General features: G+C 36.2%; 1 protein-coding gene across 1 annotated transcript in view; it reads left to right on the forward strand.

The window, feature by feature from the left end:
- The window catches only part of hmcn2 (hemicentin 2), a 91553-nt gene that overhangs the window by 6298 nt on the left and 68864 nt on the right, over positions 1-16391 (forward strand). The window contains exons 5-16 of the mRNA XM_079897114.1: positions 5893-6064; positions 6190-6296; positions 6413-6533; positions 6763-7026; positions 8457-8601; positions 9367-9488; positions 10714-10986; positions 11872-12013; positions 12342-12469; positions 13448-13561; positions 14469-14627; positions 16066-16260. Of these exons, the coding sequence (XP_079753240.1) occupies positions 5893-6064; positions 6190-6296; positions 6413-6533; positions 6763-7026; positions 8457-8601; positions 9367-9488; positions 10714-10986; positions 11872-12013; positions 12342-12469; positions 13448-13561; positions 14469-14627; positions 16066-16260 (1942 nt within the window). The remainder of the gene's footprint in view (positions 1-5892; positions 6065-6189; positions 6297-6412; positions 6534-6762; positions 7027-8456; positions 8602-9366; positions 9489-10713; positions 10987-11871; positions 12014-12341; positions 12470-13447; positions 13562-14468; positions 14628-16065; positions 16261-16391) is intronic.

Consider the following 16391-nt stretch of genomic DNA (forward strand, 5'->3'; position numbering starts at 1 on the left):
ATTTAAAAATCTTTTATATGGTTCGGTTACACAGTGCCCCATACAGGTTCTTCCCAGTGTTCTTCATCCCTAGTTAATACATGTTCCTAAATTCTCCGACATTTTATGTCCAAGTATGAAAACGCACTCCCATGTCAGGTGCATTTTTTACTTTTGATTAGTCTATGGGTGGGATTTTGAAAAACGAATGAAGGCAAATCCGTAAATCCGCAGAAACCTCAAGATTGCTCTCCACATCTACCCTGAATGGTTCTTCTCTGATAGGAGTTAAATAAGCAAGAGCCAAATCAAATACACACAGCGCTTTGTCATTTTTTTGGGAGGGGAAGGGGGCAAAGAGAGAGAGCAGGGCTTATTTTACTTAGTAATCCCGGATATGATCTATCATGCCTGCTCTATCCAGCACAGCTGCCTGTCCAGCGTCCAGGTTGGACATATCCAACAGACAGCTCTTTGTGGAGCTGAAGGAGGAGGCACTACTTAAACAAAGGACGGTGCTCAGCTTAATCACTGGAGTGATTTGCAGATAAAGCTTTATGAAAGCGTGTCGGTGCTTTAAAGAGTCTAATGGTTTGGCTGAAACCCCAGGCCGGCCAAAGTCAAGGTGAAGGTGGAGATTTGGGTACTTTATTGACAGAAGACTTTATTGGCAGAAGACTTTATGGTAACACTTTTTTTTTACAGTGTCCTTGTTACATGTTACATACTATATAGTAATTGCTATTTGTACATAATTACATGCAACTAACCCCAAACCACACCCTTATCCTAACCCTAACCCATGTAGTTAATTATCATTACTCAGTACTTAAATGTATATTTCACTGTAACACGGACACCTTAAAATAAAGTGTAACCGACTTTAGTATTGATGGAATATCTTGTTATGATGGAATAACTAAATCAGGGACTTTTTTCAGTTGGTGGATAAAGAGATGGAGGGAGGACACCCTGTTACATATTGAGTTTTGCATTTGAAGCCTGGCCTATATTTAGATCTGTATAGTATCAAATTTATTTATTTAAATATTGTAAAGATGCTTAATGTACATTGCAAAGCCATTAAAAATCATTGGCATCATGCAATTGTACTTTACATTTTAATTTTTAGTTGAATTGATAGAAACAATTTTGCTGAACTTTAGCTTTTCAATAGGTTTGATTGACGTTGACCCCTTGGGGTCACAGACCTGTATGAAGACCCCTGATTTTAACAATAGTGATTCTCACTAATCCACCAATTGTTCAGAAATTTGACGTAGTCACAGAAATATGCATGAATTGTTTTAGCTGAACAAAGGAAAATGTCATGTAAATCACTAAAGAGAATGGAGGGATGAGAATTTAAAGCAATAATCCCCTTGAAGCTGTGTTTTACAGTGCATTTAGAACAGCTAAGGGGCATTATTAGGCACGACGTGAAGCGGAGTAATACTAATGTAATGCGGTCACAGGTGTATGTTTGTTGAGTAATTTGCAACAGCTTCGAACGCGGCTCAACCAATCAGAATCAAGGACCGGAACTATCCGTTTTATGATTATTAATACAGTATCTCTACCTTTGCAACAGCTTATTATGCAAAACTTCCATCCAATTGAACACATTCACAGTCAAAGTGGTTCAACACCACTTAAACTAGCACATGGACATTGGCCACAGGTGTTTTCAATCGGACAGACCTAACAGCAAGAGTGTCTGTGCAAGTGTAACTAGATCCAGTCTAGTCTGGATCTCCTGCTCTGTTTTTGTCATAGGTGACCAAAGTCTTGTCTGTAATATGGAGAACCTTTGTGGGCCACCTTTGAGAGAGGAAGAAAAATGTATTGCTTTGGTGTCACAGGAAAAGACAAGCAAGTTTTAGACATTCTCCAGTGAATAGATGAAATAAAAACCATCGGAACTAAGTTCAAGACTTAATTGTCTTGGTCCCTACATTAACGCATTTGGCAGATACTTTATCTAAAGCGAGTTACAGTGCATCCAACACACACTTTTTGGTTGGATGTGTGTTTCCTGGGTCCCTATACTACAGTATATTTCCAGTAGAGCATTAAAGGGGCATTCGACCCAAAAACTAAAATTCTGTCATCATTTACTCAACGTCATGCAAACCTGCAAGACTTTTTTTCTTCTGTAGAGCACCAAAGAAGAAATGTTGATGAATGTCCTTGCTGCTCTTTACCATATAATTAAAGTGAATGCGGGGACTTGGGCTGTCAAAATAATAAAAATCAACTCCTAAATTCCTGGTATTTTTTTCACTCATGGCTTCAGATGACTGGGATCATATCGCATGATTCACATGGACTATGATACTTTTATGGTGCTTTTTTGCCATTTCAGAGTCCCCAAACTCTTAAAAAAAATGCTTCTGGGTTATTTGGCAACCCAGAGCTGGGTAAATATTGGACAGAACACATGCTGGGTTATTGACCCAGCTTATTGGGTTCATTCACCCATTTATTTTAATAAAAATAAAATAGGACAGGAGCAGTTCATATTCAATATTTTTTACGGAGTGTCTATTTACACTAAGTGCAAATAGCCCGCCTTTTTGGCAGAGGCTATTTACACTAACTCCGCCTACTGATGTCTGGTTGGGCCAAACAAAATTAAGATGATAGATTGACAATAGCAGTAATAGTGCGGGAGGTTAAAAGTTTCTGACTCAAATTGACCTGAGTTCGAATCTGCTTTTTGCCAAACTCGCTTTACTCCCTTTTCCCATCACATTGGAAAGGTATTTATTTTCAATAAAAAGGTTGAAAATATTCGAAAAGTGTAAAAAACGTGTGTTAAATAATAAAGTGTTTATCGGTTAGGTTTAGAGGTTGGTGTAGGGAGGGCTTTATTAGCCCAATAAGGTGGCATCCATATAATTTGAATAAATATGATAATTTACATTATATTTGTTATTATTGCATGCAGTTTAATGTACAACAACACTGAGGTGCAAATAGTATCTGCCACTATTTATAAGCATCTTACTACTATTTACACTTATTGTCAAATATAAATAGAATAGTAATAAAATCTAAACTTAGTGTAAATAGCAGCAATCGCTAAGAATATGCTATTTTTCACTTAGTGTAAATAGCAGCAATCGCTAAGAATATGCTATTTTTCACTTAGTGTAAATAGCTGCTGCCTATTTTTTTATTCAATGGCAAGTCAGTCTTTTACAATCATAAAATACTCTACACAAAATCTGTAGAAAGAAAATTGATATCAGTAAGCTGTTCCAATTCATTAAATGACAATCTTATATATTCATGTTTGAAAAATTACATCAAAAACAGCTTTACCTTGTGCCATCTCATCTGTCTGACATTTAAGTGAAACTTCCTGGTGGCACAGGCCACTCTTAGCTATGTTCGCTTTGAGTGTAGATCTGGTGTATGCTACGTTTGTAGAAGGCTAGTTCCAAGCAGGCGTTAGCTGTGACGTAAACAAAAAGGTAAACTGTGAGACTACAGATGTTTTCCTATTTGTACAGTAATAATTTGATAGAAATACAATGTAATACAAACCTTAATTTCATTCAGGAAATATCCCCTCAAGAAGTTTTCTCTCAGAACAGAACTACACAACATTGGGTTACATTGACCCAGTTCCAGTTCAGGTGGTTCATCATTTGTATTGACATTAAAAATGACCCAGCAGCTGCGTTACAGAAACCCAGCACCTGGGTAAAAATATTACAAATAACCCAATAAAATGACCGGGGTGGCTGAACAGGCTGAACCCAGCATTTGGTTTAAAAACATAACCCAGCATTTTTTAGAATGCATTCACTTTCATTATGAGCTGATTCTTAAACGTTGTATCCTCTTGTGTTCCACGGAGGAACAAGTCACGGAACCACATGTATGTGAGTAATTGATGACTTTTGGGTCATTTATTATTTATTTTAGGTGAACTGTCCCTTTAAACCATCAGTTATACAAACAGTGTGGGTGCTTAGTTGGAATTCGGCTGATCCTCAGCTGACCTCCACATCCTTTTCACGTATGCTTCCCGACCAACACTCCTCCACAACTAATCTTTGAAACATGACAGTTTAACTTCCAGAGGAAGCCAGTCTGTTGCCTCCCATTAAGGTTCGTCACACTGGATATGGTTTCAGGGTCCTTTTGACTATGATGTTCTCTTTTGAGGGGTACCTTTCAAACCTTTCCGGGACACACGCAGGCCGTTATCTGAACATAGTTAACCTTATATTCCTCCGCTGCTGTCTTTTTGTCTATTATCTATTACTAGTTTAATCTTCCCGACTCCCATGAGGCATCCATTGAAACAGACACTGGTGTAAGGCAGATGTAGGTCATTGGTGAGCTTTTTGCTGCTCTGTGGGGGATAGTTGCACATGTGGCACTCATTACAGCTGTTTCCAGTTGTAAACTCCGAAAGGAACCAGCTGCCGTCTGCAGCCAAAGAGAGTGAGAGAGATCTAGAGAGAAAGAAATAGGGGAGAATCTGAGTAATGAAATTATCAAAGGCTACACTCGCTCCAATTTTCTCTCTCATTCCTAAATATATAAAGATGTGTTAAATAAGCGTCATTCTCACAGGCTTACTGAAGTGATGTTTTCGTTCAGTGGTATGGACACAGAGCAGCCATTATGTCTGTAGTCAATACAAAAAGTTCAGAACAAATACACACAGCTGTCTCTAAAGAAGTTAATGGCTGAAATCTAAAAATACTGAGGAAACAGTTTAAGTTGTTTGTCTAAGGGACATAAAGTTGGTGTTAAGTGTAAATGACTTCTCACAGATCATTGTAGTGCATTCAGACAGTTGTTCTGTCAGATAATGGACATAAATTCACATTACCGGCCAAAGAAGACTCATCATCTCCTGGTGCACATTCTGCTTTTTTTTTTGTTCATGTGCACCTTGCAGTATTCAAAATGAAAAAGAGATAGCTCAAAAATGAACATTCTGCCATCATTTACTCACCTGTATGTTGTTATAAACCTTTGTGATTTTCTTTCTCTTTTGTAACACAAAATTAAAAGATGCAATACACCATAAAAGTGTCAAAAAGTGGTGCATCCAATGGCTGAGAAGGCTGAAGGCATCAGCTGGCTGAGATGACTTAGTGAATAAAAACTTAATTTGAGTAAGTTCTCCACACAAAGCTATCATATGACTTCAGAAGCATATATTGACCATTTCCATGATACTTTTATGTTGCTCTTTGTGCTTATTTTGTGATCCATGAAAAAGTCATACAGGGTTGGAAAGGCATGAGCGTGAGTAAATGATGAAATAACTTTTTTTAAACTTTCTTTTTAAGCCCTCCATGTCTATTTTTGATGCTGCTTGTCTCATCTGCAATGGTTTCAGAATGACTAATGCATTACCTGTACTTTTTGCCATGTACTGTTAATATATCTACTGTGATCCCTGTGATCGTTTAGGGTGAAAAGCAATCCTTTACTGTTTGACTGTTTGTGCTGGTCTTTGAGAGTTTTATAGCTTGTCAGCCCAGGAATAGTTTGCATTCTCTGTCTGATAGATGATCTGATCTCATTTCCTCACTGTTTAATAAGGATCTGCTTGTGACATACCTCTGTGAGACAGTCTGCATGAACAGAGATGATGTCACTGAGATCCTACCTTGCCTGCATTTAACATCTTTGAATGGATTCATGTCAGAACTTTTGGTCATAGACATGACTTTCTTTCTTATGCAGAACACAAAAGAAAATATTTAGGGGAATGTTTAAGCTGCTCTTCCCATACAGTGGAAGTGAATGGAGATCCCTGCTGTCCTTTGTGTTTTTCCACAAATAAGATTTATAATGTCCAATAATGTTATTTTCTTTTCTTTTTTTTACACAATGAACCTCTTCTTTACTTTTGACAATTCATTTGGTTTTGTTTAGGTTCTTAAATGGGTTGAGGAAACTGTCCAGGCCATGAAGGTCCACCTTCTTTCATCTGACCATGAAACTGCCCAGGAGACCCAGTGGGAGGTGCCCTTTGACCCTAGTTTAAAAGAAGTCACTGTGTCATTGAGTGGTCCAGCACCTCAAATTGAGCTCATAGACCCTCTTGGTAGGAACATGCTATTGTTTTGTATTGAATGGTTGTTCATGCCTTTTCACTTAAAGGAGTATAAGTTATTGTTTTAAGGAGTTATATTACTAAACCTTTTTAAATTGTTATTTGAATAATTATAGGCCGTATAGTTGGAGAGAGGCAGGGTCTAACAGAACTGCTCAACATCCCAAACTCAGCACGGGTGGTCAACCTAAAGAACCCTCGACCTGGACCATGGACATTAAAGGTAACACCTGAAAGCTTTGAGCAGTGATGCTAGATCATATTTAAAATTTAGGTATATACATAACACATCCTTCTGAAAAATGTCAGTGGTTGAAACCTGCTTTTTCTCTTGTCTAGGTGGGATGCAGTGGGAGACACACACTCAGAGTAACAGGTGTGAGCAACCTGGACTTCAGGGCAGGTTTCTCTAGTATACCTGTCACAGAGTTCATCAGGACCAGAGAGAGACCTATTAAAGGTATTACTACATCACCATTTGGTACATAGCCCTTTTCCACTGTTGGATGCTGGAGTGATAGTAAAAAAAAGACTAATTTATATATATATATATAATGTTTAATGTTAAAAAGTCATTTAATAATTGCTCCAGCCACATTTTGATGGAAAAAGGGTAATACTCAGTTTGTGCCAGAACTTCCTTAACTGTATTAAGAATTATATATTAAATGCATCTCATTTTCCTCCAGGTGTACCCGCTCATGTGATTTTGAAGTGTTCAGGTCTGAAGCCTCCAGGTCTGGTTACCAATATGGAGTTAGTATCTTTAGGGGGGCGCTCGTTGCGTACCATTCCTGTGCCTTTGCCTGGCGATGGAGGCTCAGGAGGTATTTGGAGCATCCCGCAGTTTCGAACACCCTCTCAGAGCTTCTTCCTCAAAGTGTCTGGAAATGATGGAGAAGGCTACAACTTTCAGAGACTGTCTAGTGTGTCATATACCAATATCATCCCAGGTGAGTCTCTTTCAACATCCCAGATGAGTGTTTTTTTTTTCCTGGGTTTTGTTTTGTTTTGTTTGCATTTAAGTTGCATTCAAAATCCATTGGACTCACTTTGAACAGTTTAGACACTGTTTAAATACTTTTTGTTGTAAATTTTTGTTTTGTTTCGTTTTGTTCGCATTCAAAATCCACTGGACTCAGTTTGAACTTTGAACAGTTTAAACTGTTTAAATACTTTTTTTATTTTGTTTTGTTTTGTTTTGTTTTGTTTTGTTTTGTTTGCATTTAAGTTGCATTCAAAATCCATTGGACTCACTTTGAACAGTTTAGACACTGTTTAAATACTTTTTGTTGTAAATTTTTGTTTTGTTTCGTTTTGTTCGCATTCAAAATCCACTGGACTCAGTTTGAACTTTGAACAGTTTAAACTGTTTAAATACTTTTTTTATTTTGTTTTGTTTTGTTTGTTTTGTTAGCATTCAAGTTGCATTCAAAATACACTGGACTCAGTTTGAACTTTGAACAGTTTAAACTGTTTAAATACTTTTTTTATTTTGTTTTGTTTTGTTTTGTTTTGTTAGCATTCAAGTTGCATTCAAAATCCACTGGACTCTGAACTTTGAACAGTTTGAACTGTTTAAATACTTTTTGATTTTTGTTTTGTTTTGTTTTGTTTGCATGCATTCAAGTTGCATTCAAAATCCACTGGACTCTGAACTTTGAACAGTTTGAACTGTTTAAATACTTTTTGATTTTTGTTTTGTTTTGTTTTGTTTGCATGCATTTCAGTTGCATTCAAAATCCATTGGACTCACTTTGAACAGTTTAGACACTGTTTAAATACTTTTTTTTGTAAATTTTTGTTTTGTTTCGTTTAGTTCGGATTCAAAATCCACTGGACTCAGTTTGAACTTTGAACAGTTTAAACTGTTTAAATAATTTTTTATTTTGTTTTGTTTTGTTTTGTTTTGTTTTGTTAGCATTCAAGTTGCATTCAAAATCCACTGGACTCAGTTTGAACTTTGAACAGTTTAAACTGTTTAAATACTTTTTTTTTATTTTGTTTTGTTTTGTTTTGTTTTGTTAGCATTCAAGTTGCATTCAAAATCCACTGGACTCTGAACTTTGAACAGTTTGAACTGTTTAAATACTTTTTGATTTTTGTTTTGTTTGCATGCATTTAAGTTGCATTCAAAATCCACTGGACTCAGTTTGAACTTTGAACAGTTTAAATACTGTTTAAATACTTTTTTATTTTTGTTTTGTTTTGTTCGCATTCAAAATCCACTGGACTCAGTTTGAACTTTGAACAGTCTAAACTGTTTAAATACTTTTTTGTTTTTGTTTTGTTTTGTTTCTTAAGATGGCATTGTTTATGTTGTGTTGTTGTTAACCCAGCTGTGATGATCCAGTTTAACCTTTGACCCCCTCTCACCTTACAGAGCCTCCACTGGTGAGTATGCCCACTGTGATAAGAGGGTTCTACATGCAGCCTGCTACGATTGACTGCTCTGTGGAAAGTGACCTGCCCTATAAACTGAGATTCACCAAAGGCGGAAGAACAATAGGAGAGGAAAGAACCTATGAGTGAGGCTCTTCTCAAATATTATCTTCTTTTTTTTTTGCTGTCCTCTTTCTCTATTCCATCTGTTTCAGTTTCTTTTGTACTTTTATTGTTGATACTTGATATTGTTGATAATCAAAATATTAACCTAGCAGGGTAACAACAATTGCAAACCTCAAATTAAGTGAAAAATAAAACAGCTGTCATAAAATGTTGTACGATCTCTTATATTTTCTAAAGGCTAAGCACCTCTTTTCAGGCCACTCGCCTTTCTCTTTCTCGCATATCTATATCTCTCTCATTTCAAACATGTACAAACCCTTTTGCAGGCATTCTCTCCTGTGATATGGCCTTAAATAAACATAATAGAGGAGATGTTAAAGTGAACATTTGCTGGGCAATTTTTTGCTCCGTTTGATACCATGTGCTGACACGGGCATTCATTTACGGTCGAAATTTAACCTAACCCAAGAAGGATTTGTGAGCTTTCACTGACATATCAATCTTGGAATGAATATGAACAGCAGGGGTTGTGTGTATTGCACAAAAGAAAGTCATCATGAAAAATTATTTCCCTATAAAGGGCACTCTGTTTTGAATTACAGTTTGAAGATGAAATAATACTGACTTATAGTGAAAGGTATTCTGTGCAAGCTAGTTGTTAGTGACATCAGAGATTTGTGAATTCACGTTATGTGAATTTCTGCGTAGGTTAAATGCATGTTTGTGATCAAAGGCTGCACTTTTGGACTCATCACTTAAACCTGCTAATTTTTTTGTAATTGAAGGTCTTCAGTTAAAGCATCATGGGAAATTCCACATGCCTCAGGCAATGATGAGGGAGCATATGAATGTGTGGCCCAGAGCACTGCAGGCATGGGACGAGCTCTCACGCAACTCACTGTTAGAGGTATTGCATGGACACACATTTTACATACTTTTTCCTGCACCATTCACAATCTTGTATTCACACCCACACCCTCAAACCTAGTTTATACTTCACACGTCCGCACAAGCACGAGGGTGCATGTGCCAAAAGTGCTATTATGTAGTGCTTCACAATGCTCTACTTCGGACCATCATGAACCACATTTTGTTTTCCAGTAAAATATTTAAACATCCTCAAAACAAGACACAAAGTAAGACTGTGTTTTCTGTTTTCAGAAGCATATATATATATATATTGGCAAATTGATTTTTCTTTGTTAAGGGGGAAAATATTTTATTTTAAAGGTTTTATTATTTTTATAAAAAAAAAAAAGGGGGTTACAGCTAAATGCAGCTGTTTTAGTAAATTGTTTTAATAGAATTATTATAATAAAATAAATAAATAAATGTATGTAAAATATTTTATATGTGAAATAAATATTAAATAAAAACATTTATTAATTATTAATTATTTTTGTATAATTAAATTATATTAAGTTATTAATATAAAATAAATACACGTATGTAAAATGTTAAATATTAAATATAAAATTATTATTATAAAATATATTAAATGTATTTGTGAAAAATTTGATATATTCAATAAAAACGAAAAATAAAAATAATAAAATAATTGTAAATATAAGAATTTAGAACCAGAGACACAGTCAGAGTATTTTGTTGGTTTCCACTTTATGTATATGACCAAAGAAAAGTAATTTACATTTAGTTTTGTTTTGTTGTTGTTTTGTTTTTTTCCTTTCTAGGTTAATGTTGACTGGGAACATGAAGTTTTCTTTTCTTCTGGCAAGGTTTATGTAAAATGTAAATACTATTTTTAACAGCTGTTTCTTGCTGGTTAAGCAAATATTTTCTGCACACTACCTTCTGTTGTTGCGGAAAATAGTTCAATGTGGAACGTGTCAAGTATAAATGCCTCTTGAGCATCGTGAACTAAGTGCACAGTCTGCAGAGAGTCATGTGAAAGTATAAACAAGGCTTCAGCTTGCTAAGGAGGGTGTAATCTCCAGAATTAAAGGAAACTGTAAATGAGAAAAGCTTTTTGCAATGAAATTGTAAGTCACTGCCAAAAAGTCTTGTATTTGACTTCTATGGTAACATTAAACTAATTAGAGATTTGTTACCTCACATACATTGTATTTTAATATCTCTTTTAAAGCATGCCATCATCGTTTCTCTTAATGTAGAGCCCCCTCCTGTTCTGCATCCTCCGGTGAATGTGACTTCATCCCCGGGGACAGTGGCAGTGCTGTCCTGCCAGGTTCAAGGCTCTGTGCGGCATAATCTGACCTGGTATCTGGCTGGTAGTGCTTTATCGTCCCACTCAGGAAGGGTGAAAGTACTGGCCAATTCCTCTCTGGAGATCAATTGGGTTCGCAGCCAGGATGCTGGACCTTACCAGTGCAGAGCCACAAACGCCCATGGAGAGAGTCAGGCTGTCGTATGGCTGGTGGTCCTAGGTATTCTACAGCACCTGGTCAAACACTCAGCCCCTGCAGCCTCATGTGTTTTCCATCACAACTCTCCAAACCACAGCGCAAGTTCTACATAGCCAGCAAGATTGAGCCCTGCATGTTTCGAATAAGCAAGATTAATGTGATTTTAGATTGGCGGTTCCTTTTGGAGACAAATACAATAACCGAACAAATGGATGTAGTGTATCTCACTGTGTGCCACTTTCAACATGTGCACCATTATTATACCATTATATAGCGTGTGGAGTTTTCATTATCTATTTGGCCATGTCTGCCGTCTGAAAGGCTTTTTGCCAAGTAATGTGTAGGAATAGAAATGATTTACTTACTTATTACCTCATGCCATTCCAAACCTGTGGGCTTTTATTTTCCCTTGATTACAATTTTTTGTTGTTTTATCTGTCTGTCTATCTATCTATCTATCTGTCTATCTATCTATCTATCTATCTATCTATCTATCTATCTATCTATCTATCTATCTATCTATCTATCTATCTATCTATCTATCTATCTATCTATCTATCTATCTATCTATCTATCTATCCATATATCCATCCATCCATCCATTCATCTGTAAAGTCTATAAACTTTTTTTTTCTATTTCAAGTTAATAATTACCATTATATCAATTGGAATTGTGAAGGCATCTCAATTCAATTATGAATGGTGCACATCATTCATCATACTATGAACTGTTACAGAAAGGAATGTAAATGTTCTTCTTTTATGTTCCATGGAAAAAAAGAATACAGCAAATGGGTTTGATTTGGAACGACATGAGGGTGGGTAAATAATGACAGAATGTTCATTTTTGGACAAACTATCCCTTTGAAAACAATGATTCACAGTTTATTTCTGTTTCCTTTACAGAGGCCCCATCTGTGGTTGTCTCTCCTCAGACACAAAGCTTCTCTCTGGGTGCAGAAGTCCGCATCTCCTGTTCGGCATCTGGATCCCCTCCTCCAAAGGTTTTCTGGAGCCATGGCAACATCTTTCTATCCAACCACCATCGGTAGTCAACCAGCTCCCCCTCCCTCATCTCACTATACATCTACACACTGTTTGAGATGGTTATTTTTATCCACTTTCCTAAAATGGATCATTTATATTTAATTTCTGTTTGAATAAACTGACCGCAAACCATTAACAGTCTGAGATTTGGTCAAGATATCAGAACAAATCTGGCATCGATGCTGTGATCAGTCAGAAGTCAGTTTGATGGAAAGAAAACACTGTTCAGTTTGAAAATACAGTTTGAAAAGTGTTAAACACAATGGTCTCTGTAATATAATCATTACATCAGCAGTCTTTGGTTAATATAACACTGGCTGTGCTTTCAGATTGAGCATCTCTGAGTCTGGCATGCTGAAAATCAGAGGAGCTGTCCCTGAGGATGCTGGGAACTATACGTGCCTGGCCACCAATGAGGCTGGCACTGCATCTCAGTCTGTTACCATCAGTTATGCAGGTGCTGGAGTCAGTGGCTCTGTTGATGAAATGAGCGCACATAGTAAATCATTCTTATATAATACTGAGTTAGAGATGGAATATATAACTGACTGACAATAACTTTTATAGAGACAGGACAGCATGCATTAAAATGAAATGAGATTTTAGGTGTTGGCAGGCATATCAAGTGCAATATACCAAAATGTTCTATAGCTGCTTCTGTTAAACTGTTTGGCACTCAATTCTTTCCGTGGAATTTTTTCAAGCCACAGAATGTCATACTTAAATCAAATGGCATACTCAACTCAACTCAACTCAGCTCAACTATATACAGTATATATGCAGTAGTCAACATTTGAAGTGGATCAAAACCTTTCATCAAAGTTATACATGAATTTTGAACAATACCCATTCTTTGATTAACTTTTTTGATCCACTTCAAATGTTGACTACTGTATTTTAGTTTGTATATAGTATATATAGTTAATGTTTTTGTGGAAACTGTGATGAATATTTTTTCAGGAGTTTAAGATGAGTAGAACGTTTTTGTTTTTTTTAAAAAGCATCAACTAAAAAACTATCTTTTGTAACATTATAAATGTGTATTTTTTGATCAATTTAATGCATCCTTGCTAAATAAAAGTATTAATTTGTTTTTTTTAAAGGAAGAAAGAAAAGTTTAATAGATGAACCAGAAGTAATGTCAGTTTTGAGGTTTTTTCTTGACTCATTATTTGGTTAGACTGCCCAATTTTTAGACATTTTTCCTTTTCATGTTTCATTTTTTATCATTAGATTAAAAATACAAAATGTTTTTGATGTGGTGATCTGATGGGGTCATGTGACAAAAATGTAACATATTCAGTAGTTAGCTAGTAGATATTCAAATGAAATCTGTCAGGAAGTAGAAACAATTTATGTGTGGTAATAAAAAAATGACATAAAGTACAGCACACAATGCTTGGTTTAATTCCTTTCTCTCTTGTTGTTGTCTCAGAGCCTCCGAGCATCTCAGTGGTACAGCAGGTGGTGATGGTCGTTGCTGGTGAAGATGCCATTCTAGAATGTCAGGCCTCTGGTACTCCTCTTCCATCAGTAAAATGGCAAAAAGGTAAACACTGCCCCTAAAGCCGGGTGCACACTGCGATTTTGGCCACGATTTTGCCGTCTGAGACCAATTTTGCAAATCCTAAAAGATTCCTCTGATCCTAGGCTAAAATCTGAAGTCTTTGATCGTTAGTTTTACATGTTCTCCAACAGCCGATTAATGGCCGTTGCGATCAAATTTGACCTCAGACGAAATTCTGGCAGTGTCAGAAGATTTTACTCACAGTCCTGCAGTGTGACTTCTCCTATGACGACCATCAAATTGTCTTTGTTTTTCAAGACAAGCCATGACCAAAATTAATGTTAGAGATTTATTTGTAGCCACCATTTCAATCCCGCATATAATGCAGCTCACTGATTGATGATGTAAAACTCCAGACAGGTTTTCTTGCGTGCGTCCATTTTTAGCGTGTCTCGACTGTCGTACAGTCTGACATTAATGACAACTCAGATCTTACAGACATGGCTTACAGCGATTATCATGTTCATACAGTCTGACAAGAAACAATCGTAAATTTCTATTATGAATCGCACAGTGTGCATCCTGCTTAAGGATAATACATGGACCCTCAAGACACCTCACATCTTTTACAATTTTTGTTGTTGTTTTTTGATGAAAATGATCATTTTTGCCAAATTTATTCATTTTTAAAAGTATTTTTTAACTAAACTGTCATAAAAATGTAGCTGACAAAATAAAATTTATAAAACATGTCAAACTTTAACCAAATGAAACGTATTAAAGATTCATCAGCATAAAGAAAATGCAACATGATATTATTTCTTCATGGTTAAGAGACTGTTTTTAATTTTCTGAGTTTTAGAGTCTGTTTAGGATATTGCGTTAGGTGTAGTGGGTTGTTACAGCAACGGCGTATGTTTTCTTTGATTCTTGCACCATCCGTCTTCAGGGGATCTGGATCTGGGAACAGTTCCATTTGCAGAGCAGGATGTCCATCGTGGAACGCTGCGGATCCGTGGGGTTCAGGAACTGGATTCTGGAGAGTATACCTGTGTGGCCTCAAACATTGCCGGGTCCACCTCTGCTGTGGTCATACTGCAGGTGGGAGGTGAGAACAAGACCTCAGCTGCATTACATGCTTATACTATATAAATATTACTGTGCAGTTTATACGGAACAGTTTCATTTTATGTGGGCTTTTATTTATTGAGCTCAATGTCGCAGTATTTCTATTGCTTTTCCAAACCTTTGAAGCACATGTAGTTCATAGCATGAATCAAAAACCTTGGACAGAACTATCTGATTTTAAGCAGAGCACACCCATAAGCCCATGGGCTTCTTAACCGCAAGAGGAAATGTTCTCCCGCTCTGTTTTAGCGTGTGAAATTTGGAGAGCGAAATTTGGTTTCAACTTGATATTTGGGAATGTGTTTTTAACAGGACTTTTAACAGCTCCTGACAGCATTCTTTGACTCTAAGTAGCTCATGGCCAGTTTATGAGCATGCTTGAATGATCCAGAACAGGGACCATAACTTTGTATAGAACTTGCCTTAAAAGTAAAATGTGTCATTTATGTGCCACTAGCATCATTAATTGTAATTGAACAAATAATGATAGAAATTTTGGTTGAATAATGATGCTGTTCCCAGAACACTCACTCTTTCTGCCATTGGTCAGACTTCCATTGGTCAGTCTCGCTCCCAAACTCACACCGTTGGCAAATAAACAGAGCAATGTATTTTCAACTTTTTGGGAGAATCAACCTACAGTACAGATGTCATAGTTAAAGTTGTTTCTGCATATTAAACTGGAATGGAAGAAAATATTTTAACATCGTAAAAATGACACACTTCAGCTTTAAGTCATAATTACTATCCTACATATAATGTGTGTGGAAAAAATAAAAATATGTTGGAAATAAATTTGTTCAGTGGAATGTTGGTTGTAAAGCGCATTTTTTTCATCTATATTTTTTTATCAATATTTTCACTTTGTTCTATAATTCAGGAGTTTTCACACTTTCTAATGGTAAGGCACCCGAAATATGATTATATCTCCCTTACGAAAAAAAAAAGACAAATATACATAACAACCCATGTATACTGTGCATGCAAAACACAAAACATGAAATTACTGTTGGCTTAAAGCCAAAACAAATTATTTAAATATTATTTAAATATTATTTGTACTAAAGTCAAAACATATTATTTAAATTGAAAATATTTTCTTTGTTAAATTTAAAGCATATTTTTTACTTCCTAATATTACACTAAAAGACGAACATTTCCAATGAATTTATTATGTATATCATCTTTCATAATAAATATAACTTCAAAGCAGCTTTACAAAAAAATAGTGGCAGAGGTGAAGAAACACCCCCTAGAAAAACACTATAAAAAGCTATTCTTGAACATATATACAATGCAAAGAAGGAGAGCTGAACATTATTTATTGTATGTTACAATACATTTTGTCCTCTTTTAGCAAACAAAATGTTACAATACATTTTGTTTTGTTTTGATGGCTTGCTTTTTTATTTTTGCAGCTGCTCCTATGTTCGTTGAGTCTCCCGTGGACATAACGGCTGCTGTGGGTGATGACATTACTCTACCTTGCATCGTCCGCGGTTTTCCCACACCTTCTCTGACATGGAGACGCCAGGACGGACGCAACATTTTTGGCAAATCATCTGGCCACGTCGGCACCTCTCAACTGCCTTCTGGTGCCCTTCAGATCCAGAGTGAGTTTCTATATCTATCTTTGAATAGATGTTTAGCGAGGTTGTCTGCTAGCACAATCCCTCCCAGATACCAAACGCGAGGATCTAACGGACATGGTCCACCCACAGGAGAATAATGAAGATGTTATTTT

Source organism: Squalius cephalus (genome assembly GCF_949319135.1).
Source record: "Squalius cephalus genome assembly, chromosome: 16".
In the NCBI taxonomy this organism is placed as follows: domain Eukaryota; kingdom Metazoa; phylum Chordata; class Actinopteri; order Cypriniformes; family Leuciscidae; genus Squalius; species Squalius cephalus.